Source organism: Pempheris klunzingeri, chromosome 3, assembly GCF_042242105.1.
Source record: "Pempheris klunzingeri isolate RE-2024b chromosome 3, fPemKlu1.hap1, whole genome shotgun sequence".
Taxonomy (NCBI): Eukaryota; Metazoa; Chordata; class Actinopteri; order Acropomatiformes; family Pempheridae; genus Pempheris; species Pempheris klunzingeri.
This window is the reverse complement of record NC_092014.1, coordinates 11,220,143-11,245,353: the sequence shown is the minus strand read 5'-3', so window position 1 is coordinate 11,245,353 and position 25,211 is coordinate 11,220,143. Positions and strand designations below refer to the sequence as shown.

Genomic DNA, 25,211 nt, shown 5'->3' with positions numbered 1-25,211 from the left:
GTAAGTTTACTTTGCCAATTTACTTGGTCTTCCTAATGGGGCTGGTAATGCTGATTCAGCAGAGAAGCTGTCAGAGCAGGTGACTACTGGATTTTCTCAAAGAGGGCAGATGTGGAAATGGATTGGGGATAAAGTTAGAAGGTGAAAGAGACCACTTGGAGGAACTTAAAGAAGTCTGTGATGGAAGATTCATTGCTGTGGAAGTCTGAGAGTTCATTTACAGAGTCGAGGTTAAAAGGGCAAATGATCAACAGGTTTGTGCATAGGCTCAAGCTGTGGGTAGGAATGGGAAAATCTCACTGCAGATGTATACAAGAGCTTAGATTCCTGTGCTGGATTGCTGGCCATGGTTGCAGCAGCTGATTGGTTGAATACTTTGCCCATGTATTGACTATGGGTTGTCTGTGGACCTGTTACAATGCTCTCGAGCTTCTTCCCTTTGGAAGTTCCAAAACCTGACTACAAAATGAGGAAAACTTTGAGGTTAAATGAGGACTTGGCAGAGGAATGGTCACATTGGCTGTTTTGTTTATTCATTCAAATAAAGTTATTGAATTGAATTGAATTGAATTGAATTGAATTGAATTGAATTGAATTGAATTGAATTGAATTGAATTTAACACAATAGAGTATATAAAAGAAAAAGATGTCGATTTTGGGTTTGAAAAGTGAAGCCATTGCAGAAGTGCCTATAACCTGCATTTCCTTGAATGGCCAGCAGGGGGCGATTCCATTGGCTCCAAACAGAAGTCCAATTGTTGAAAGTCTTTGAACTCTTTACTTCTCTCTCATTTAATTTCCTCAGTTAACATTTTCCAAGACAGTTCATGGTCTCAATTACTAGTTTTAAGTTTTCTTCAATACAGCATGTTTATTTTGTAATTTATGGTCCTATTTCAAGTAAAATAGATGCAGGCTTTAGGGCTGGGCTACCTTGTAACTAACCACTCAGAGGTGGATTGTGCCTAAACCTAACCAATCAAAGGCATGGAAAAAAATCAAGTGTCACTTCTGGCTCCAAAAAACAAAGATGGTGACTCAAGGCTTCAAAACTATAGTCCACAAATCAATGGGTGATGTCACAGTGCTATGTCCACTTCTTTTATACAGTTTATGTTTCCAGCAAAACTCAACTTGATAAGAAAAAAGAAAGATGAGGTGTCTGTCTACTTACAATAGTACTACATACAAATGACTTAACAGGCCATACCAGTGTGTTTACAGCTTTTAGTCAGTATACAACTAACTGCATTTTTTTTTACATTGCTGGTAACCATTTTCCAAAGCACACCACAGGGTTTTATATTTTTCAATGTTATAGTATCATTGCAAGATAGTGCTGGTGTAATTACATAAATGACAGCTATATCAGAATCTTGTCAAAATTGTTAATTCTAAGGGAAGGTGAAATGAGAAATTTATACCAAGCTGACCAAGTTGAAGCTAAATGTATGACATACGAATGTTTGAAATTTATGATCATGGTAAGGTTAAAAATGAGCTTTAGACAATCACAGTGTAAGGACAATATGAAAAGTCATGACTGGATAGCTGAAAGACTTAATTATGTTAATTAGGATTTCCTCAAAAGGACACCAACCCTGTTGGAGGAAATAGATGCTTAATCAGCAAACTATACATCGTATGACTCAAGAAGAAGGTCACACTGTAATATTCAAATGGCCACACTATTTTCCACCAGCGCTGGATCCATGTATGTGTATGGGACTTCCAAACTCTTGTTTCTAGTTTTGATCACCGTGCTTAAAATGTGAAGTTCTCCTTGAAAATCCTTTATCAGCTTGCAGGGAACCTCCTCAGAGAAATGCTCCTGTGGGTACCGGCCGATAGGGACCTGACAAAACACAACATTGTGTTAAAAAGATGAAGAACAAGACATGAGCGTTACTGTTCGTTCCTTTTCTGACATAAAATTTCAATAAAGTGGCAATTTCATAAGTATCAACATCAGTTCCAAGACGAACGTATGTTGACATATGTACAGTAACACATAATCAGGAGTTATGTGTAAAATATGTTATCTTATTTCACTGAAACTGCTAGCAGTGATCAAATACTCCAAAGATTTGATTGGTAAATGTAATTTCTCAAAAAGTCTTTGGCACTTACAAAGTCAGAGGACTGCTTGCTTAGTAGCCACATGGTGGACATTCCCTGTACTGTCGTGTTGACGTCAGGGAATGTCCGCAGCATCGTGGCCTCGCTTGCTGTCCCTTTTGTGGTTGGTGGAGGAAGTTGCAAGGATATAGGAGTGTTGGGCATCCAGCCACCATAGTCATACTGTAATTAGTGAAGTGATTGACAAAGATTAAAAATATTAATAAAAAGCACAACATAACAAAACCAGATAATAAAATGTTTTGATCATTTGCCAAGCTTTTATACTAGGTTATAGTGATGTACCTGTCCAGAGTTCACAGCTGAGTGCTGGCCTGAGCAAGTGAAAATCACCATGGTGACAAACTTGATCAACTCAGCCACAGTGCTGAAACTTTGAGGAATTCCTGAAAATTCATGAAAACAGCAAGAATTGATGTATTGAGATCAGAAAGAAACATTCTATCTAATAACTGAATTATGCAGAATAATGGTAATGTAAAACAAGGACATTCTGAATAATAACATATCAGCTAGCCTCACCTGTGCATGTTTGGGAGAGAAATCCGTGTTCAAAAATGTCTTGAATCCACTTCTGCAGTTCAGAGTCTTGGCAAACCTCAGCGTCTCTCTTGTAGTAGTAGCCAAGCACTCCCGTCACAAACCTTTAAGAAAAGTACCAATTACTAAAATCGGGTAATTTAAAACATTACACTGAGAAATTCTCATCAGGTTTGATATCACTATTTTGCAGCCCTTTCAGGGACATCACACAGTTTGTCTCGCTCTTTCTGCAGTCCTGTATGATTATTTTGACATTGTTCAAGGACTCATAGCAAACATAGCAACACACAGAAAATGTGAGGGATAATGATAACATGAGGTATGCAAGAAGCCTTGTTAACAACCCCTATGACCCCAACATAGAGTTATTCTATTCCTTGTTGGGGCTGGGGTTATAGTACTATTAAACATACTAAAAAATAAAGCATTGTGTCTGTTGTCTCTTTGAGTTCTTTCCATTTTGTGAAGGGACTTCGGTTATTGTGCTGCTTATCACTTAGACATTCCAAACACCATTTGATGAAGGTAGTGTTGCCTGTCCCTGCAGAGCTGCCTACCTACTACATTTGACAACAGCCTAGAGACCTTGGCACAGTTCACTCGTGAGTGTTTACCAAAAAGCACACCATTTCTTGAACACCTGGGCACTATGAAAACTTCCTGGCACCAGATGTTTCTGATACAGGGGACAGAAATTAAGCAAACCAAGACCCTACCATTATTATAAGTTGTTGTATTTTTTTGTCGTTGAATTGTTTTGCTCTCTGTTTTCTCTTGCTCATACAAAACACAATCACTTAGACTGAAAATATGGCAATAAATGTTAGAAAGGTGCCGGTTTAAGCTAGAATTATTGTATTATTACATTGTCAGTGCCTATAATACCTGTGGATGATATCCCAGAGCTTGAGTCCATCATCCCTGTAGTAGAAGTTCGGCACAGCCTCCAGTCCACGCTCAGCAATGTCGTCTGGTATGCAGAGGGAGCTGTAGGTCGCTGCGGACAGGGATCTCTTCAGAATTGTGATCATACCCTCTCCACCAGAAGATGCAAACTATGGAACAGGCAGATATGTGAGGGATAGAATTAAAGACAAATACTGTGCATGCTATTGGAAAAAAAGGAAATTTTGTACTTTACTGTTTACTGTCTGCTAAGTGAGTTGGTCTTTTTGTACCTGTGTGAAAACTCCTTTGTCAGCAATTAGAAGAAGTCGAGCCAAGTAGTTGATCTGCAGAGTGTAGCGAGTGTTAGGTATGAGGAGCTGAGGGAAAGGGGAGATGCTGTTAATAACACCAATACTTGTTGACAAATCAGAAATCTTGACGCTTTTAAGACCATTTAGCAGCAAATATACAGTATACACAATAAAACGTTATGGATAGTTCTTTAATACTCATGGTGTCACTACCCCCTCATTACTCCCCCTAATAAATGATGTCCAATGACCAAAGATTCTTCACATTTCCGAATATTGCTGTGTATCATGTCAATACATTTTGCATCACTCTTTTAAGTCTAAATTAAGTCTAAGTTCAGTGTTCTGCCTTGCAGTTACCTTGTACAGAGGATGGACCATGGGCAGGTTGCGCAGCAGTGACACTGCAAACACTTCAGCCAGCAGATGAGTGCGCAGCAGGTGAACATTTAGTTGATGCTCGTTGAATTCCGCGCTTCTCACAAAAATCTTGGCCATCAACCAGTCGTACTCAGAATCAGTAGGACAAAAGATGGGATTGTCGTCTGCTGGAGTCTGCTTCAGCTGCAGGGGAAAAAAATATTGATGATTGATTCACTGAACATAATTACTAAAAATGTGCAGCAATATTATGTAATGTCCTATCTTCTCCTCAGCCAGTGGTTTTTCTGTTTTCCCAGATTAACTGATTTAATTACCGACAACAATTTTTAGGATGTTTTGAGCTGCTGTTGGAAACTCTTTCAAACTCTTTAGCAGGCCTATTCATCAAGGAATATATTTTAAAGTTGTCTGGGAAATTTTGCAATGAGGATTTTAAAAATTCAAAAGACAATATCTCATACAGTCTTACTGACCCCGTGCTTAGTCGGCTGACTCAGCTGTTCAACCTTGAAACAATTTCCATAGGCTGAAACAAGTCTATTATAATGAATATCTGCAATTCACAGTTTATACATTTATGATAATACTGGGAAAAAGGGACATTTTTCAATCAATTGCTCCTGGCATGAAATGTAGCATTTATCATCTGCTTTTTGTTACTTAATAACTATTAACCAACTATGCTGGAAAGTTGCTGAATATAAACTGTGAGTCCCCTTATGGACCGACAATGGCCAGGTTTACTCCAGCTACCAGGAGAAATATATACCGGCAAATAATATAGTAAAATATATGGTAGGTGGACCATTCAATTAAAGTCCCTAAATAAAATCTATTAAAGTAGTCCACATGATGGTGCTATAAATAAAAGTTTAATGTTCAAACATTTCAAATCAGGCCATGAATCCAATGCCCAACAAACTCTGTTTAATGTTTTTCATTTAGCAGTAAATCTCAAAACTATCTTACACTGACATTCATATTAGATGTGTCCTGTCACATTAATGTTCATCTCAGGTGTTGTATAAATTTGTAGGTTAGTCTAACCTGGATAGCAATCGGCATCATCTTATCATCAGGCGTTTTGTGGAGCAGCACGAGAGGAGCCATCAAGTATTGCTTCTTCCCATTGATGACATTTGTTTGCAGTCCATCCAAACGCTTATAGTCACACAGGAACATGTTGCCTTCCTGTTTGAAATTTCTGACCAATTATAAATTTCACATTTGGCAAGATGAGGAATGAAGTGTAAGAGGCCAGTCACAAATTCAACATGTTACAGCATACTAGACTTTTCTAAAGATAACTGCTGACAGGCTTTGACCTTTAATTGTCACAATGGAGACTTCAAATATACCACTTTTGTTTAACTAAGTAGGATTCTTATCCAATTAAACCCTGACTTCCACCTTCAATTTTGTGTTATATCCTCAAAAAATGCACGCTGTATCACATTTTTCATGCTTTTTCATGCTCATTTATTGTTATTCTGCTGTCCACTGTCTGGCCACACAGAAGAATGTTATTATGTGCCTGATGATGAAGTTAAGCAGTTTAAAGTTAACAGATTAACTAATTTAACCATAATATAAGAAAAATAAGAATTTAACACAAAAAATACCTGCATTTCTTCAGTTAAGCACTTCCCACCGCGGAGAAACACCATGTCATCAGTGACCGGGAAGTTGCTGGGCAGGGCTGTGCAACGTCGGATCATCAGGGGGTTGACACCATTTAGATACTGGTAACCAAAAAACGCATCGTCCCTCCAGTGTTTCTGGACATAGTCTGGAAAGAAAGCACAATTTACCCGTGTGCTATTCTGAATTCAGCTTAACAGTATCAGTATCTACGTGTTCTTGATTTACAGTTCACTGTCATTTATGATTACGTCACAATAACAGGATTTCTCAATGTTTCAGTGTCTTGTGCCCACAGTTGTACCCTATCTAAAGCAGTACAGTACCTGATATGTTTGTTGTTTTGTTGCAGAACACTTTGCGAATAGAATCAATGTTAGTCCAATTCTGCTTGCTGCCAGACAGTCCCTTCAGTTTCAGCTCTGTCAGCCTAGGCAGTAGACAAGATGAAGTATTAGTGTTTTGATGGAGACAACCTGGTTTTATGATCACAGATTTTAATGTACCAGGTATGTACTTTGGCTGGTTCTGTGAACATTCATAATGTTTGGGATTTGAAAAACTACTGTCTGTTAACATTTAAGGAGCTCACCCAGTGGATGCAGTGTAGAGAAACTCTGTAGTCTTTGTGAAGGAAAAGCGGACCTCACAAGGCAGAGAAAGAGGGTTGTCTGCTTTAATGCAGTGCGTTAGTCCCTCTTTATAAACAGCCCAGCTTGAAAAAATAGAACAGACTGGTGAACAGCCATTTTAAATCACGGTGTAGATGGTGCAGAATAATGTACTATATATTTTTACAAAAGCAATACAATAAGACTGCTTATATCACAAAAGCAAGACAGGTTTATGTATTGATAACTTTACTTCACAACATCATGGGGTTGGGTGCTTAAACACACAGCAGTGCTCTACAGTAATATGAAACGCACACACACACACACATTGGAAAATATAGTCATAGTTATGATACATATAATACATCCTTGTATTTGAATTTTTAGCACCATACAAATTTAACATTGCTGCCATTCAGGTTTAAGACTAAATTACACCTACAGTATGCAGGTTTTTTCTCCAAAGTTGGTCCTGCCTCTGACTGTGCAGATAGCCAGTCATAGTTTAGGATAATGGAGCGACACTTGGGATGGCTAATCAGATTTCAGGGGTGGGCCTACTTCACGCGAGGTCGCTCCCTAGACACGTCCCTGCTACTCTCACCTATAAAGTTGCTCTCTTTGCTTCAGCTCCTTCTCTCTACTGTACTTGCCAAGGTGATGATCGTCGTCCAAGATTCTCAGAGCTGAGAAAAAGATAAGATAAAATAAGATTATGAAGTTCAACTTTTCAGCTCGATTATGTTTTGGGTGCAGTAAAAGTGTAAAAAAAAAAAAAGATAAAAGTAAACAGCACAAAATACTATAACAGCCAAGTACTGTTCCACAAACCTGTTCCCTCTCTGAACAGGTGAACCTCGCTGTCAGTGATCCAGCGGTAGATGGGAAAGTTGTAGATGTCTCCCTCAGGAGATTTCACTTTAACCTTGCTGGGAAACCAGGAGTCTTCCGGGAACAGTGGGAGAGGCTTTTTGTCAATCTCAACCAGCACCAGCTTTCCAAGAGAGGTGGGGCAGGACACAGAGAATTTTGACTCCTGCAAACAGGGAGAGAAGCCAAGCTCGACCACTTTGAATGCATAACTATAACTCTTAATAACTTTGTGATTTCTTTAAGTTTGACAGCCTCACAAACTCTCAGCATTACATTTGTTCTTATCATCTCCTTTGAGTAGAAATCACCAGGATCACCTTTTTCTAATTATGCAAAATAGTTAAAATTGGATAATTTCTGTCCCTGGATGACATAGAGATTCTAATTGATGCCTTTGTTTTATCCAGACTGATTACTGTAATGTTTAGTTGTCTGGTGTGCTGCATGCTAGTACTAGTTCAACACGGTTTACAATGCTACAGTTAGAATCCCAACAAAAAATAGAAAATATTACAGAATTGTACCTTGCCTTCAGTGACTCCTAATTCATGTCAAATCAGACTTTTAGGTCCCTCTGATCACTTACAAAACTGTGGATGGGCTCGCCCCTTCATACCTGGGGGGGGGGTGGAGGGGGGAGGGCCAGTGGCGGCACAAACGTAGGCGCAGTTACAAATTGCAAACTGTATATTGTGAGAAGTCCATTTCATTGCATGCATAAGTGGTACTTATGCAAATAAGGATTGGCATTATGCTGTGCAGAGAGCAGAGCACAATTTTAGTGCCTTTACTTGGCAAAGACGTAGAGAAACCAATACAATCACATGAACTTAGCCCATTGGCTTTTGTCTCATTAACAGTTTAAATTCAGGTCAAAATACAAATATTAATGTCAAACTTTGGTTGTATTAATGTGTAATTTCATTTACAAAAGCTTTTAAGGTACATGATACCCCTGCTCAAATTCAAGTTTTTATATTTCAACAGTAACAGGATAATAACTGCATGTAAATTAATTTTGATATCAACCTTAGAATTAAGAGGGGAAAAAATCTTTGAGATTAACTAATTTGTTGATTGGTTAATTGATAGACTAAAACCAGAAGTCAGACTAAGAGGAGAAAAAACATTTGAGAATAATATTAGAAGAACTCAGACTTTTATCTCAGAAACCTATTTTATTTCTCAAAGTACTGAATTGTACCAAATTAAGTTCTTTCTTTTTCATGTTTTTTTTTCTCATTCTCACTTTTAAGGAATTCAAAAACAAAACATAGAATCTCATTTAGGTTAATGCCCTAATCTCCACACAGCAACATAATGGTCTATTTATGTTAGAATGTTTGTCTGGAGTATGCAAGTTAAGGAAACTTGCTGCATATTTCAACATTAAGTGTGAAATATAGGGAAAATCCAGACTTACTGCGCCCAAGTAGAAGGTGGCAGTCCCTTTAATGCTTGTGAGCCACGTGCGATTACTCTCCCCATCCATGCCCACCAGCTTAATGAACACATTATTTGTAGTGGTGGCCTGAGCAAGGTTTGCAGTGGTTACAATGACTTCATACTTCACCATTTTGGCTTTGAAGAGCAGATGAACCCTGGTGGAGAATTAAAAGGAACAAAAAGAAGGAAGGAAACCAAATCACAGTTAGGACAATGTGCAACCAATTGCATATTTTTCTTAACACAGACTAGAATGTTTTTCTCCAAATGATAACTATTCAGTTACCAAACCTTCTTACCTTACAGACGCTCCTCAAAAAACACTTGTCTCAAGTAGTTGCCTTTCCTTTTATACAGTACAGGGTTGGGAGGGTTTGGGGTGTGACATAGATGGATTCAATCTGTAGAACATTAACTGTAACTTTAAGGTCAACTGAAAAAATATCTCAGAGTACAGCTAATCCATCCAATGTGTCTCCAACTGTAATGAACGATGACAATGTTTAATGTAAGTACTGCAAGTCAGGTCAACAAAGTCTTTGCAAAAATCAACAAATGCCGGTTGATGAGTATGAACCAGTCCACTCAGGCAGAGATGAATCTGTCAGAGTCACTGTTGCGGTGCTTATATGTAATCCGTTGAGTCAACATTTGTCAGATCGCCTGTTGTGTTGCATCTTGCTTCTGCAAAAAAGAAAAATACAGCCAATGGTTAACGCCCCTCTAGTATTGAGAATTAAAAACTAAACACCATTTGATGCTATGCACTTTGCAGGCAGTAGGGTGTGTGGGGAGAGGGCTACTGTTGATCACTCAAACCTGCACTGTGGGAAGTTAACCCTAGTATGAACTAGAATGGTGTAAGTATTTAAAGTTAGAAATATGAGCACTGAAAATAGAAAAATTCTGGCATGAATTCAATTTCAATTCAATTCAATTCAATTTTATTTGTATAGCCCAATATCACAACAGAGTGTCTCATAGTGCTTTACAAAGTTCACTGAAATAAACAAGTGTAATGCATGGCCACTGCTCATGCTGTCTATTAATATAATTGCCAGCAACACATCTTACTGTTGTTTTTAGCAAATGGATATCCACACTAGTTTAACATCTAAATTTACACCAGTAATAATGTAGCAATATATATACCCTCTCACTGGGGCATCAGAATAATGTAGTAGATATAGGCCTCACATGGGGCACCATAATAATGTAGGAAGTTTAGAGGTGGCCTCACACGGGGCACCATAAGAACGTAGCAGGTTCACTACACGTTATTACTTAAAAGCTCTCGTTTATCAGGGGCACCACTCCGTCTTTACGGAGAATTATTAATTTATGACTTTGTTAGCTCAAATGGCTTCAGGTATTTAACCTTAGTAATTAAATATTAAACAGTCTCAGTCTAAATTTGTTTGCGGTACCACGGGCCGGGTTGGTGATCAGCTGTTTGCGCCGGCGTCTCGTCCCGGCCAGATGATGGGGCAGCTCGGCTGATGGCGGTGGCTGGTGGAACGTGGCGATGCTGTGGGTCCGGCCCGATGGCTCGGCGGTTCATCTGGTGGTCGGCAGCACAGCCTGGCGGTCTCCTGGCTCCGGTCCTGGTTCAGCTCTAGCGGGGCTTGAGTTTAGCTTGCAGCGAAACCTGCTGGTTTCTTGATTCAGGTCCGCTACGGCGCTAGCAGTTTAAGACTGTTCAACAGCGGTTTTACTGCTGCTGGACTGAGTTCTGGTCAGACTCGCTTAACTTTCACTGAGAACGGTTGCGGCGGATCGCAGGAAACTTATCAGTTCTTTGAACGGGGGTGCTGGGTCTCAAAAACGTCAAAAATGGATTTAGTTGTGTGACGGTGTTTCGGGCAGAAAAACGTAAGAAACTTTGTTTAGTGAGGTCATAGTGATCAATTACAGCCGGACACAATGGAGTAATCTTGATAAGAAAACTTGATAAAACTTGTTAACAAAAAGGTAAATATGGGTTAAAATATCACGAAGAAACGAAAAAGGAAAGAACATTAAAAATCGCGTGGGTGATTAAAATATATAAAACACAAGGGAAAACAAATACGGAGGAAAACAAAGACTATGGCTAAAGCAAGAGGCTTGGAGCCAGAAGCTAAGAGCATCGAATTAAAACTATCATAGTGTTTTATACAAAGGGGGTGTAGCCTCATTTGCATGGCGCAACACCTACCTTGCATGGGGAGATCTTCTAGTAATAAATTTACTAATCGCAGATTATCCTTCCAATTTACATTTTAATTCTCAATTATATTCCTATATTTCTAACACACAGAATACTATATAAAGACTAATGACATTATTTCAGCCTTCTTCCCTATCACACTTTTGATATTTTGTCTACACAACATATTGCTACTAACATTACTATACTATACCGCTATACTAAGATCACACAGAATAATAGACATAATCTTGGTTACATATATAGCAGAGCAGTTATTTTAACTTTTACTGACTAACTTTTCAATGTACGTACTATCTGAACACTTACATCCATTAGGTGGCAGTTTTGATACACAGACATAACATACTTAAAACTGAAATTCGTCCTTTGTCTTAGACACTGTCCTCCCCTCTGCGGGAACTCAGTGAGGTTGTTCAAAGTTGAGTGTTAAGTTCAATAAAAGGTTTATCACATTTCTCACACACTTGATCAAACATTGGTCCTCTCCTACACATATCATATAGCCGTCACAGCAAAAATAACTGCTTCTTTTACTCTTGTGTTGAGACAAAATAACAAAACAATAGTCCTGTGACAGAAGACAAGTGCAAATTGTCACATTTTGGTCATGTGTGTATTAAAACTTTTCAATGCAGCTTCACATTTGCACTTCGATAAGATGCATTGTATAAACATTGACAAACTAGAAGAAGAATTCATGATTCAAAAAGAAATTTTCATAAGACTTAAATCAATTTAAATAAAAATCACAGATCAGTTTATAATGACCACATGCGTAAGTTTCTTTTGACTATAGTATCAGTTAAAAACAGGACATGCACTTCCTCACTTTTATTAATATGAATGTGAACTTGCCCAATAGTTGAGGAAGGTTCACATGGTTGGGTAATAGCTGTAATAGGTTGCCTGTATATAATCAGGATTATGTAATCAGATTGCAAAGAATAAATATGTAAGATTACATTTGAAAAAAAGCTGCAAATAGAGTATAGTTTTTTATTACATCTTTACAATATGGCAATTTTTAAAATTACTAAACTTTTTTTGTTAACTCATGAAAAGCATGTCTGATATACAGAGCTTCTCCCATACATATATATGAGCTCTTCTTTGTTCCGGCAGAAAAAAAAAACCGGTGCTGAGTCAGGATGGAAGGTTATAGCAGCTGCAGTCCCTCCAAAACAGCCTTCCATTTCCAACAATATCACCTTCATTAATATTTACACAAACGTACTCAAAAGAAATGCTTCCCACATGTTGTAGAATAAACACAATACACCTGAGGGTTGCGCCAGAGCTGTTTTTGTAATGATGATTTGATTTGACCGTAAAAGTGTATATGCTGACTATGCAAAATGCATTTTACTTGCACTATTTGTGGAACAAATTTTTTTGTGGCTGCATTAGTTTAAGGTGCAATATTTTCAATGTTTAATTCTGAAATTATCCAAAAAAAACTGTCATGTGATGTGTATTCAGTAACTATATACATTTCAAAGTCATCTGACCACTGGGAGGTCAAACCATCTGATATTCAAATGGCCACACTGTTTTCCACCTTGGTTGGATCCTCGTATGTGTACGGGATTTCCAGACTTTCGTTTCTGTTATTGATGACTGTAGTCAGCACTCCAAGCTCTTCTTGAAATTCCTTTATCAGCTTGCAGGGAATCTCCTCAGAGAAATGCTCCTCCGGGTAATTTCCAAGAGGGACCTGATGACATCAATAAACCATTTAAAAGGTAATTTAGTTTTACTATTTCTCCACAAATATGTAAACATTTATCATATACTGACCATTGGAAATATAATACAGTTGTAGAAAGTGAGCAGGAATTTTCAAAGGCTCAAGATATTTTTGCTTGAATGACATTTGACCTGCTTTGCACAAATTGAACATGAATTCAATATATGTGATTTCTCGTGAAGTCTTTAACACTTACGAAGTCAGAGGACTGTTTGCTGAGTAGCCACATGGTAGCCATTCCCTGAACTGTTGTGTTGACATCGGGGAATGTCTGCAGCATCGTGGCCTCGCTCGTTGTCCCCTTTTTGGTTGGTGGAGGAAGCTGCAAGGTGATGGGAGTGTTGGGCATCCAGCCACCATAGTCATACTGCAATGAATGAGTGATTAACAGACGACTGATTAATACTTTTTTAAAGCCGCACCATATCAGTCTGTGGGTCAGTCAGTCCACTACTTTGGTCCACACTGAAATATTTCAACAACTATTGGATGTGTTTTCCTGAAATCTGAATTGCAACTAAAACATTCAAACAAACATTCAGGGTCCCCAGAGGATGAATCCTAATGACTTAAGTGATCCCCTGACTTTTCCTCTAGTGCCACCGTCAGGTTCACATTTGTGGTTTTGAATGAAATTTCTATTAGTTTGTCATTTAGTCTTCTTAGTAAGCATTATATCCTCTAACAGTTAGCATGTTAGCATTTGTTGCTTCTTGCATTTGTTGCTTTCAGCGTAAAGCACCACAGTGCCGAAGTGCAGCCTCACAGACCTGCTAAACAATCAATGATCATCCCAGTAAAGTTAAAAGATTCACCTGTCCGCCGTTCACGGCCGAGTGCTGTGCTGAGCAAGTGAAGATCACCATGGTGACAAACTTGATCAACTCAGCCACGCTGGTGAGGCTCTGCGGGATTCCTGACAATCAGAGAGAATAAACTGTGTTACTTCAAGACATCTGGATGATCTCTTTATATTATGATAATATAATAGTGCGGTTATAATCATTGCAATTGAGCTTCTCTTTACAGCCCACCTGTGCCTGCTTGGGAAAGGAATCCATGTTCAAAAATCTCCGAAATCCACTTCTGCAGTTCAGTGTCTTGTTTAACCTCAGTATCATTTTTGTAGTAGTAGCTGAGCACCCCCTTCACAAACCTTTGAGAAATATAGAAAAGTCTAAATCATTTATATTTATACACACAGCAGTATCTGTTTCTTTTTAGAGCAATTAGTTCTGTTCCTTAGAAGACTTTGCTGCAACATTCGACACAGTAGATCATACAATTTTAAAGCGATCATTTTACATGATATTTGACATTTTCAGAAACTTGTATTTTCGATTTCTTGCTGCGAGCTAGGTGAGATGATCTATACAACTCTCATGTTTGTGCATTAAACATGGAGCTACAGTCGATTGGCAATTAGCTTAGCTTAGCATATAGACTGGAAGCAAGGGGAAACAGCTAGCTTGGGCTGCTTGAAACTTCAAACATATGCCTACCAGAAACTTTGAGTGTTATCAATCAACACAGTGTATGTCTTGTTTGTTGTTTAAGGCATATGCAATCAGAAGTGTTTTTTTACAGGGAGTTACATACTGCAACTCTTTCTTGACAAACAGTTGCCAGGCTCACTGACTTCCAGGAGTCTCATGGTTCCCTGACAACCTCACAGTCATGACAAAACTCTAGGATTAAACAAATAATATAAAACATGGTATATGGCAAAAAAAAAAAACAAGTAAGCATATTTCTCTAAGTTGAATTAGAACTTTTTTAAGCTCTAAAGAAATGAATATATCCTCTTGTTACAGTACAGTCCCCTCTGCCATAAAACAAATTATTATATTTTGGACATCGGCTGCCAGAGCTACAGGACTCAACGACACTGATGACTGTTTTTTGCTGAAAATGACAGTGTCAGTACTAAAGCTTAGGGATGCCCCCACTCTCATCTCGTCTAGGTTTCATAGCCACCTGCCAGACACTATTCAGTCATGAGCCAGTAGCTAAAGTTTACAGTAGATCACCCATTTACTGTACTGTCATCTCTTTAAGCCATTGTTAATCTAAGACCACAGCCACTTGACATTTAAAGGGTGAATCAACAATAAATCAAACACAGCTGAAAAGTGCAGCACTGCTCTTAATGGGTTGTGAGCATGAGGTAATACCCCATCAGCAATGTTGAATTAGATGTTTTGCCTTTTCTAAAAAGGCTCAGTCCTGCAATGTTATTTGGAAGAAGACATTCAGAAGTCTGTGTACTTAAAACCTGGCCCTTGCCATCCTGTTGTGTTAACCCTTCGGAGTCTAGGACCGCCACACGGCGTCAAAGTCACATGTTGCACGTTTGAAAACGTAAAGCTGTGACACAAGCACGCAGGTGCTCAATTCAAAGACTGTTGGAAAGCGGACACTTCAAACTTTTTACAAGTGTTTGAATTTTGTCGATCGGCCTATTAAGACTAAATTTTTGGCCAAACCATTTACGTCAGCGAGGGTAGATTACTTTTAATATCAGAAACACTTCTCAGTTTAACACAGTACAATTTAACTACAAACTAAAGCCTCCAAAATTATTCTAAAGACAAAAACCTCTTTAAAAAAGTTTCAAGAAAAACTGAGCATTATAAGCTGTTGTGTTAGAGTACATTAGTTTTCATTAGGTGTACTTAATAAACTGACTGGCAACTGAGTGTTAGGAACCCAATGAGCGGACATTAGGGACCCTAAAACTTGTAGCAGCACCTCTGGTGACAGTGACTGCTGCAAACAAGCACCTTTCAACATACACTGTTCAGAGGAGATTGCATTATACTGGACTAACTGAAAGCACGGATGCAAAGAAAACGAGAAAATCAACTGAGTTACAAAAGACAACAAAAGTTAGCTAATAGAGAATGCAGCATCTGGCTCTCTTATTTTCCTATATCAGGACCCCTTGCTATGCAAAATCACTTATTTAAATAGCATAAAAATGTATTAAATCCGCAATACTGACTGCCATTCTCTGTGCAGTAAATTGCTTGACACTAGTGTAACACAGCCAACTGTAAGTGATGTCAGAGCAGCGAGATACTTCAGTCTCTAGTGATCGGTAGTAGAAAAAGTCTGAGTAAATAACAGATTGGTAACAAAATGAGTGATCAGTCTGAGTATCAGTCTGGGCTCTTGCTGTTAAGTAAGATGGCCCAGCAAGGCATCATTTACCAGAGCGTGGTGAACCATTTGCAGATGAATTCAGTGGAATACATTTTAGCCTCTAATCCTACATTTGTATTTTCAGGTTGCTTTGCTGCAAGGATTGGTGCTCCCTGCTGGAACAATCTCATTAACACAGACGTGTAGCCTTTGTGCAGGCCAGCTGATCCTTTTCTGTCCTCAGTGCATCACTTTAGGTGAGGAATGAATGAAAAGAATGAATGAAAATGCACTCTAGCTAACCCTAACAATGTGTAAGTTTGTACACTTTTGTAGCATGGAAAACTAAACTTAAAACATTCATGCTTTTGCACCAATGTCATATGAAAGCACATAAGAGAGAGTAGAATGGACGCGGCCTATATTACCTGTGGATGATATCCCAGAGCTGGAGTCCATCATCCTTGTAGTAGAAGTTCTGCACAGCCTCCAGTCCACGCTCAGCAATGTCGTCTGGTATGCAGAGGGAGCTGTAGGTCACTGCGGACAGGGATCTCCTCAGGATTGTGATCATACCCTCTCCACCAGAAGACGCAAACTATGGAACAGGCAGATATGTGAGTGATATAATTAAAGACAAATACTGTGCATGATATTGAAAAAAAATTAACTTTTTTGTAGGTAGTGAAATGCTCTATTGAGGATGTAGGTCTTTTCAAACCTTTGTGAAAGTTCCAGTTTCAGATATTAGAAGATCTCGAGCCAAGAAGTTGATCTGCAGAGTGTAGCGAGTGTGAGGTATGAGGAGCTGAGGGAAAGAGGGAACGCTGTTAGTAACACTATTACTTGTTGACAAAGTCAGAAATCTTGATGGTTCTAATCACATTTAGCAGCAAATATACAATGTACACACATGAAAACATGGTTCGTCAACTTTGTAAGTTACAAAGATCAGCAAGTTGAAAAAACTACAGCTACAGAGAGTACAGTGTTCTGCACTGCAGTTACCTTGTACAGAGGATGGACCATGGGCATGTTGCGCAGCAGTGACACTGCAAACACTTCAGCCAGCAGATGAGTGCGCAGCAGGTGAACATTTAGCTGATGCTCGTTGAAATCTGCACTTCTCACAAAAATCTTGGCCGTCAACCAGTCGTACTCAGAATCAGTAGGACAAAAGATGGGATTGTCGTCTGCTGGAGTCTGCTTCAGCTGCAGGGAAAGGAAGGGGGAGGTGGTTCATTCACTCCATTCAATCCTTTACTAGTACTTCTTTTGCTTTAAATTGCTCCATGTTTGCCTTTAAAGTAAAGAGTTGTTCTGCTTGAGAAGTTAGTCTTTGATACTCTGATGATCCCTTAAGGGGAAGTCAGGGCAGAGGTCGACCCCAGAACAGCCCTACATGTCTAAATTCGCATTTTTCACAGAGGGAAAATGGGAAGCAGCCTGGCAATTGGACTGAAAATACTCACATCTTTACTAATAGCTAAGTTTGAGTGCTAATCTCACCTGAATAGCAATTGGCATCATCTTATCATCAGGTGTTTTGTGGAGAAGGATGAGAGGAGCCATCAAGTACTGCTGCTTCCCATTGATGGTGTTTGCTTCCAGTCCATCAAAACGCTTGTAGTCGCACAGGAATATGTTGCCTTTCTGTTTGAAATTTCAGTGAGAACACAAAATTATTTCACCCACGTTCATCCAGTGTGGATATAACATATACAAAGTCAACGTGTAACTGCACCATGCAATCCTAAATTTAACCCGTAATGGGGCAAAACATGATTTTAATCCTAAAATCAGTCAAGGTCAAGAAAATCACCTTCATTTCTTCTGCCAAAGTGGTCTGACCATGGAGGAAGACCATGTCATCAGTGACAGGAAAGTTCCCGGGCAGGGCTGTGCAACGTCGGATCAACATGGGGTTGACACCATTTAGAAACTGGTAGCCGAACAAAGCATCCTCTTTCCAGTGTTCCTGGACATAATCTGGAAAAAGAACAGAGATAAGTGTCAGTGAGTTTCAAACCTTGCTCTGCCAATGTTATTAGCTTAACTGTTCAGTGTATGTGAAACAGGAAGGTGGGAAATAAGTCACAAAGAATTCAGTCACAGACATGATTGGAAACTTGCATTGTCAGCTGTCAGTCAGAGACATGATCATATTCAATTAAGTACATTTCTAGTTTTCTCATGAGCAAAGGCAGAAACTTGGAAAGTTTTACATGTGTAGATACATAGCCATGGTTGTAGTTTAAGAGTTAAATTTAACATTTAAAATGGATAAATAAGTGGATTATCAGAATCACCAGAATGTGTAGAGGGCATTATGGTTAGCATGCTAATCAGCTAGCCTTGGGTCTTACTTTTGCGTAATACCACTTTGTAGTACTCAGACCAACATGAGACGAAGAAGAAGTAGCGCTACCCCAGCTAACAGCTAACATCGGATCTTAGTTAGTGCAACTAACATAAATACATGATGAATAAAAACATCTGAATGAAGATCCATACTGTTATGCGTACTATATTAAGTAATCTGTCAAACTACCACGATAGTGCAGCACCTGATATGTCAGTCCGTTTGCAGCAGAACACCTGGTTGATATCATCAATACTAGTCCAGTTCTCATGGGAATCAGCCAGTCCCTTCAACTGCAGCTCAGCCAGCCTAGAAAATAAATGCAAAGACTAACTTTATTATGGATGGATGGAGGGATGGATGGATAGATGGATAGATGGATAGATGGATAGATAGATAGATAGATAGATAGATAGATAGATAGATAGATAGATAGATAGATAGATAGATAGATAGATAGATAGATAGATATCTGACTGAATTTGAGGACTTCACCCTGTAGCTGCAGTGAAGGCAAACTCTGTAGTCTTGGTGAAGGAGAACCGGACCTCACAGGGCAGAGAAAGAGGACCTTCTGCCTGTATGCAGTGGGGTATTCCCTCTACATACACATCCCAGCTGGGGAAAATAGAGCAGAGTGATGAGAAACCTTGGACAGTCTAGATACAAGCATATCTGTATATTTGATTTAGAGTATGAAAGATTACTTGACACATATTCATGCATTCAATATTGCAATTTTGCAAAATATAGTATAATACATTTTAATTTCAGCTCTGGGAGGTGTAACCATGTCATATCAAGGTTGATTTATCATTATATCTCATGAGGGTGGAGGAGGTTTGGATGCCTGTTAGTTTTAAGGTGCAGCATAAAGCTACACTGCACACTAAGCTCTGAGCTCTCACCGATAGTCTTCCTTTCGCTGGATAAGCTCCTGCTCACGACTGTACAAGCCAAGATGATTCTTGTCATCGTAGACTCTCAGAGCTTAAAGAAAGAATCACGACAAAGTTTAAAATTTGTTAATATATATGGTATGTTGGCATGAATTTACTCTTGGCTTCCTTATAGTCTAGTTTACAGAACGTTCATAGTTTCTGTGGTCAGTGAACAACACAAACCTGTTCCCTCTCTGAAGCGGTGCACCTCATAATCATCGATCCAGCGGTAGATGGGGAAGTTGTAGGTGTCTCCCTCTGGGGATCTCACTTCCACCTTCTTAGGGAACCAGGAGTCTTCTGGGAATAGTAGGAGACGCTTTTTATCTAGCTCTATCAGAACCAGCTTTCCAAGAGAGACAGGGCAGGACACTGTAAATGTAGACTCCTGGAGCAAAGACAGAAAACATTCATACAGGATATGAGTACATTTGCTAACCAAGAACTATGCTGTAACATCCTAATGATAGCCATACTGAATGTAGGGTGGACAAAATAAAACTAACAATATAGTGGCAACTGCAGAGCAGCAGATATCCTGTTGCTGCACATATGAGTCTGAGTTTGAGGGAGTTGAGGAAGTGTCTTACAAATGCAAACATAGAGAAGGATAATTCAGACTTACTGTTCCTCTTATGAAGGACGTAACCCCTTTGAAGCCTATGAGCCATGTGCGTTCACTCTCCCCATCTGTGCCCACCAGCTTAATGGAGACATTGTTAAAAGTGGTGGCACTGATAAGACTGGCCGTGGATACGGTGACATCATAGTCTACCATTTTCACTTTGGGAAGCAGAAGAATCCTGGTGGGAAGGGAAAAATAAGTCTTATCAGTCGGCACTAATTAGGTGAACTGTCACTCTAATCTGAGTGCAACCCCCCCCGAAAAAAATGTAAAATGAAAAAATGTGTCTTTTCTTACTTATCGTTTGCAGTCCACTTTTACTAATAAGTGAAAACATTTAATAAAGTATCTCTCTTACCTGTTAATGAGGTTAGGTAGGTTCCTTTGATGAGCTGCTCTTTATCATAGAAGTAATCACCACCAATTCCTCCTCTTATACACACAGTGATGGGGTGGGAGTGTCAAGTCAGTAGCAATAGTCAACAATGGGGAGGAATGTTGGACGTGTATGAACATTTACCTAACTTGCAAAACCACAGGAAGATGATGCAGATAACAGTGTCTTGAGCCAGCTCTATGTTCAATAAAAATAAACCAGTTTTCCCACAGTACTGAACATACTATGATTAAATGATAAAACAACAAAAACATTCACCTACACTTTATCCAGATTGATCCAATAGTTTTTATTATAAACAACTGTAACATATTAACCCATTTCTAAAACATAGCAAAACATAAAGTAGAATACAGAGTAGAGACAATTCAATGACATGTAAACAAGGTCAAAGCAAATGCTAGTGGAAATGAAATCACCAAATGCACAAATCATTGTTGTTTGTATTGTTTCTCACAAAAACACATGCTCAGTAGCCATTTTATTTGGTACACCTGTACAATCTATTGCAATTCAATACAAACAGCCCATCCATAAATCCTACTTTTATGATGTTCAGCTTCTGTTGAAATTGTCAGAAACGTGTTAAATTCAATTATATGTTTATTACTGAGGTCATAGTTAAAGGTGCTGTTGTACGGAACTGCAAGAGGTGTCCTCCCTACATGCATACATGAGAGGGGGAGAATTACACCACCAACAACTATGGTCGTTGTGAAAACATGATTTAATTAACCACTCTTTGATTGTGTCAAAACAACTGGACATGACAGGCATCATAAAAATAGGCTTTATGGCAGAGAAATTGTATTGGATTGCATCAGACTGTACAGGCGTACCTCAAAAAGCAGCCACCAAGTGTATAAACGCAGCTCCACAGATCAACTGGCTCAGAATAGACAGGTTGACATACAACAACATATTTATATTGGTCACAGACAGCTCAATTTATCAGCGCAGCTATTACAACACATGGCGGTTTTTCAAGAAAAGAAAATAACTGATTAAATCATTCTTCTTTTAAGACAGAAAATAATAAATCTGCCCTTTAAGTGTGTACGGTGATGAAATTAAATAGGGTTAAGAAAGGAATTATAACAATGCATTTTTTTCATTTTGCGCCACAGTTTAATTAGAATGTGTAAAAAGTCCAAATAAATGTGTTTTTTTTTCACTTCAATATCAGCTCAAAACACAATATGCAGTTATTCCACTCATCCCTTTTGTTAATGTGAAGCTGAGGAACGGGCTCAGATCTGAGGGGATGGGACAGTCAGGAGTCCAGTGGGCTTCAGCTTGTTGATCCCTCCATCCAGGATACAAACCCGTGGGAAATTTACCTTGACCAGGTGTGCTGCAAACTGGTGAGCAATGGAAAAAAACAGAAGTTAATTTTCTTCTCTCCAGGAAAGTTCTCATTGCCTCACATAACATTGTTACATGGTTTCCTTGAGTTAATACTCAGAACTCCTGCAGTTGCTGCACATGGGAAATACCATCTTCACGTAATAACAGCCCTTCATCAATTAGGAAACACCTTGATGTAACGTGTGTAATGTATTACATAATGTGTAAGGTATGTCAAAGTAGATGCAAGACAAAAACTTTGCGTGACTATGAGGAAATACATGAAAACTTTTTGAATAGAAAGGCAACAGACTTTTCTAACATGACTGGACCTGCCTCAGGTAGACTTCCTTCCTCCGTCATAAGGGTTGTTTGTCTACCTCACTGATAAAATCATTTAAGTGCTACCCAGTGTTTTGTGTATTTGGAACACATATTACTTTGTCCCTAATTACTGTAGATTCACCTTCAAATGCAGTGCACTGTAATCCAATAACAACCCTAACTACAGACTCAAAGGCTACACTGAAGTTAATTCAACACATGCGCACACACACAAAAAACGTCAGGCTGAAAAAAATAATAATGCAAGCCAAAAAAACAACTACTAGTGAATTATAGCGGTTATAGCAGGGGTTTCACTCTTGTTGTGGCCTCATTTGCTTTGTGTTGTGCAACATGCCTTTCTGTGGGTTCACTACAGCAATGTTAGAAAATCTGATGATGAAACCTCTCTGTCTCATTGTAAGGTGTCATCATACACAACAGTTATTACAAAAACTGAAACTGCCAAATGAAGAAAGAGAGAACTTCAGATGTTTCATGTGAGGGTTGAGGTTAAATTTCAGTTGCATAGCTTTAATTAATTATTAGGGGGAAAAAACTAACTTTTTTTTTCCAGTCACTGAATTTTCCAAATTTTCTGAGCTTCTGTCAGGTAATTTGTCTTTATTCACAGTCTACAGATAAATCTGAGTATTTGGTATTAACACTTGATGACTAAGTGGAATCGTATTGTGATATGATCATATGATGTTATTGTTTCATAAAATTATGTTGTCCAAATGATTCCATGCACATAGTATTTCAAAATCAATACATAAAGATACTGAAGCTTTAGTTTTAAACAGTACACTTTCATTGATTGAAAGACTATAATAATAAAATTCAATCAACAACTGGGAACAATCAGCCTGCTGAAGGGCTGGAGGAGGTCACATGATCAGCAGATCCCCTTATGACATCATAAGTGGAGCCAAATCTAAGCAGCATGTTTTCACACACATTTACTGAAAGATGTAGCAGGAGAACAAGAGACAGGACAGTTTTTACTAGTTTGGGGGTCTCTTAGTACACTGGGGACAAATATTCTATTTATAAAAGACATTAAAAGGAGCATTTTGCATAATATAACAACAAATAACAAATAAAACATCCACAATGAAAAACAGAAAAATAGACATAGAAAAATAAAGTAAAATGAGGAAAGAAAACCAGCAACGACATATGTGCAAAAATAATATTTCTGAACAACTAGATTGATTTGTTGACTGATACATTCATTCAATTTCATTCATGTGTCTCATACAAAGCAACATTGGTCATACACACACACGTGGAGAATCTGGCTCACTTCTGAATCCCAATAAGGTTTAAATGTTAAAGGTTTACAGTAAAGCCTGACCACACAGTGAGTGCACTCATTGCTTTGCCCCAAAGCTAATGATAATGCCACTGGTGTGGTGAGATGTGAATGGCATTTAAGCACAATTGAGTCTTTTTATCGACCTTTAATTTCGTGACCTGCATGACTGAAAGGTCTGATGAATTACTCAGGTTTATCATAAAACTCAAAGATGAGGAATCTCAACTGTGGGTTGGTTGGGTGGGTGATGATGTGTCTCTGTTACCTCAAATAAGCCAGTGAGTTCAAAGCAAAACATCTCAAAACCAATTCAGTCCTATCACGAGTATGACAAATAGTCACTGTACATGCCTGTGTGATGATTAAGATGACAGTCATCATGATTCATAGTTGTATAATGATAATGATTAGATAAGATACTAATGCCTGTCTAAAGCACTGATTTGGTATTTATGTTTCAGCTTAAATCACATGATGATTTACTGAGCAAAATATCAGAGGCACAAAAGCCGCAATTCGTAGTTATGACCACAAGCAGATTACATGAGCCATAAACAGTTCACAAACAACTCTTTTTACACCCCTCTGTAAATGAATTCTTCCATTATCTGTTGGAGATCCTGCATCCAGGTTAGAAACTGAGATTCTGTTGCTGCTTCATAAAAAAAAAAAATGCAAGACCATCTCTTCAATTAAGGAGAACTACTTATTTCCCTCTTCTACTTTCCAACATATGGAAGGAGGACATATTTTCTAAATTGGGGTGTTGCCTGGAGCAATATCCCAGCTGAGTTGTTAAATTTAAGTTTGGCTAATTTATTCCAAAGAGAGCACAAAAGGGGAATTTATAATGATCAATATAGTTCTCTGTTCTGTTATGCTGAAGCAAGCAAAGCTATTTTTGTTCACTAAAATGTCAAAGACAATGATTTATGGAGTTACAGTTTCAGCCCCAGCCAATTTCCTATTGTCTTTTAGAAAAGAGAACAAGACAGAACATTTTTATTATACTGTACATCAGACCAATAAATTTACACGACTGAGCATGCATTTGTAGCCAACTCTACCGCAGTAGGTGTTTCTTGAGGCAAGTCTACTCAAATGCACAAATGACATACAGCTACCTCAGGATTTCAAGGTTTTTCTCCAGACTGCTGTGATTTTGATGAGACGGAGGTCTGGATATGGGGGATTAGTGTCTTAGTAAAATCTTTTATGTTAACAAGACTATTTTCCAGACCATGAAATTCGCTTTGCCCATTTGTGTGGTAGTTTGGTGTGCAGTGCACAGTGCAAACAGGTAGGAGGCTCATTCAAAGCCATCCACTGTCTTTATTTTGATTAAATGACATTCAAATGACAGCAGGCAATAACCCTACACACCTCTACACACATTAGACGGGTACATTACATGTCGGTATTCTGCTTGTTTATGTGGGAAATTCATTAATCCCGTGTATCACAGCCAACTTTTGACGTAAGTACATATTCTGTGCTTAATGTTTTTTTCTTGAAATGCATTGCAAAACAAATGCTTCTGTGACACCTTTTAAGATATGATGTGACCATTTGCAGTGTGAAAAACAGGATTATGAAATAGCAATCCAGTTAGTAGGTGAAATATTTCACTGGATAACTTGTTAGCAGTGCAAGATAAAAAGATGGGGGATCATCCAAGTCAAAATTGCAAGCCAATAAATTAAATATTTGCAGTCTGGATTGAAGTGGTGGACTGAGACACACCAACACAGCTATAAACCAAACATCATTTCCTACGAAGAGGACAATCATACCATAAACCTATTTTTCTATGTAAATCATTACTATTGCTTTTGGCTTTTAACTTTACTCACTCATAAATTATCATTGTTTTATGGTTTCCTGTCAGACATAGACAGACATAACAGACACTGAACTAGGTTTCTATGTAATTTAACATGAATACAAAAAGA

The 25,211-nt window shown here is 38.5% G+C and overlaps 3 protein-coding genes across 3 annotated transcripts in view; all 3 read right to left on the bottom strand.

Moving 5' to 3' along the window:
• Positions 1-1,115: 1,115 nt before the first annotated feature.
• On the bottom strand, positions 1,116-8,989 carry LOC139225391 (arachidonate 12-lipoxygenase, 12R-type-like). The gene is made up of 14 exons (XM_070856250.1): positions 8,817-8,989; positions 7,352-7,556; positions 7,125-7,206; positions 6,499-6,621; positions 6,233-6,336; positions 5,888-6,054; positions 5,313-5,456; positions 4,242-4,445; positions 3,861-3,947; positions 3,568-3,737; positions 2,662-2,783; positions 2,425-2,525; positions 2,131-2,301; positions 1,116-1,855 (listed from the first exon to the last, which is right to left on the bottom strand). Exons 1-14 carry the CDS (start codon positions 8,967-8,969, stop codon positions 1,676-1,678), a joined length of 2,013 nt encoding a protein of 670 aa, XP_070712351.1. The 5' UTR covers positions 8,970-8,989; the 3' UTR covers positions 1,116-1,675.
• A 2,571-nt stretch (positions 8,990-11,560) lies between these two features.
• Positions 11,561-20,258, bottom strand: LOC139198644 (arachidonate 12-lipoxygenase, 12R-type-like). Its single transcript, XM_070827554.1, has 15 exons — positions 20,229-20,258; positions 19,871-20,048; positions 19,429-19,633; positions 19,213-19,294; positions 18,800-18,922; positions 18,510-18,613; positions 17,765-17,931; positions 17,452-17,595; positions 16,951-17,154; positions 16,664-16,750; positions 16,371-16,540; positions 13,833-13,954; positions 13,614-13,714; positions 12,995-13,165; positions 11,561-12,765 (listed from the first exon to the last, which is right to left on the bottom strand). Exons 2-15 carry the CDS (start codon positions 20,021-20,023, stop codon positions 12,586-12,588), a joined length of 2,013 nt encoding a protein of 670 aa, XP_070683655.1. The 5' UTR covers positions 20,024-20,048; positions 20,229-20,258; the 3' UTR covers positions 11,561-12,585.
• Positions 20,259-20,573: 315 nt separating this feature from the next.
• The window catches only part of tbck (TBC1 domain containing kinase), a 44,227-nt gene continuing 39,589 nt past the window's right edge, over positions 20,574-25,211 (bottom strand). Inside the window, exon 26 of the mRNA XM_070856164.1 lies at positions 20,574-21,628. Coding sequence (XP_070712265.1) covers positions 21,518-21,628 — 111 coding nt within the window. The 3' untranslated portion in view covers positions 20,574-21,517. The remainder of the gene's footprint in view (positions 21,629-25,211) is intronic.

Excerpts from the sequence above, each read along its gene's own strand:
- LOC139225391 (XM_070856250.1), bottom strand. The coding sequence starts at position 8,969 with ATGGTGAAGTATGAAGTCATTGTAACCACTGCAAACCTTGCTCAGGCC. Across the intron at positions 3,738-3,860 it reads ACAAAGGAGTTTTCACACAG|TTTGCATCTTCTGGTGGAGA; the intron begins GTACAAAAAGAC and ends CCTGTTCCATAG. Across the intron at positions 2,784-3,567 it reads CTCTGGGATATCATCCACAG|GTTTGTGACGGGAGTGCTTG; the intron begins GTATTATAGGCA and ends CTTTTCTTAAAG.
- LOC139198644 (XM_070827554.1), bottom strand. The coding sequence starts at position 20,023 with ATGGTAGACTATGATGTCACCGTATCCACGGCCAGTCTTATCAGTGCC. Across the intron at positions 17,596-17,764 it reads CTTTGGCAGAAGAAATGAAG|AAAGGCAACATATTCCTGTG; the intron begins GTGATTTTCTTG and ends AATTTCAAACAG. Across the intron at positions 13,715-13,832 it reads CCTTTCCCAAGCAGGCACAG|GAATCCCGCAGAGCCTCACC; the intron begins GTGGGCTGTAAA and ends TCTGATTGTCAG.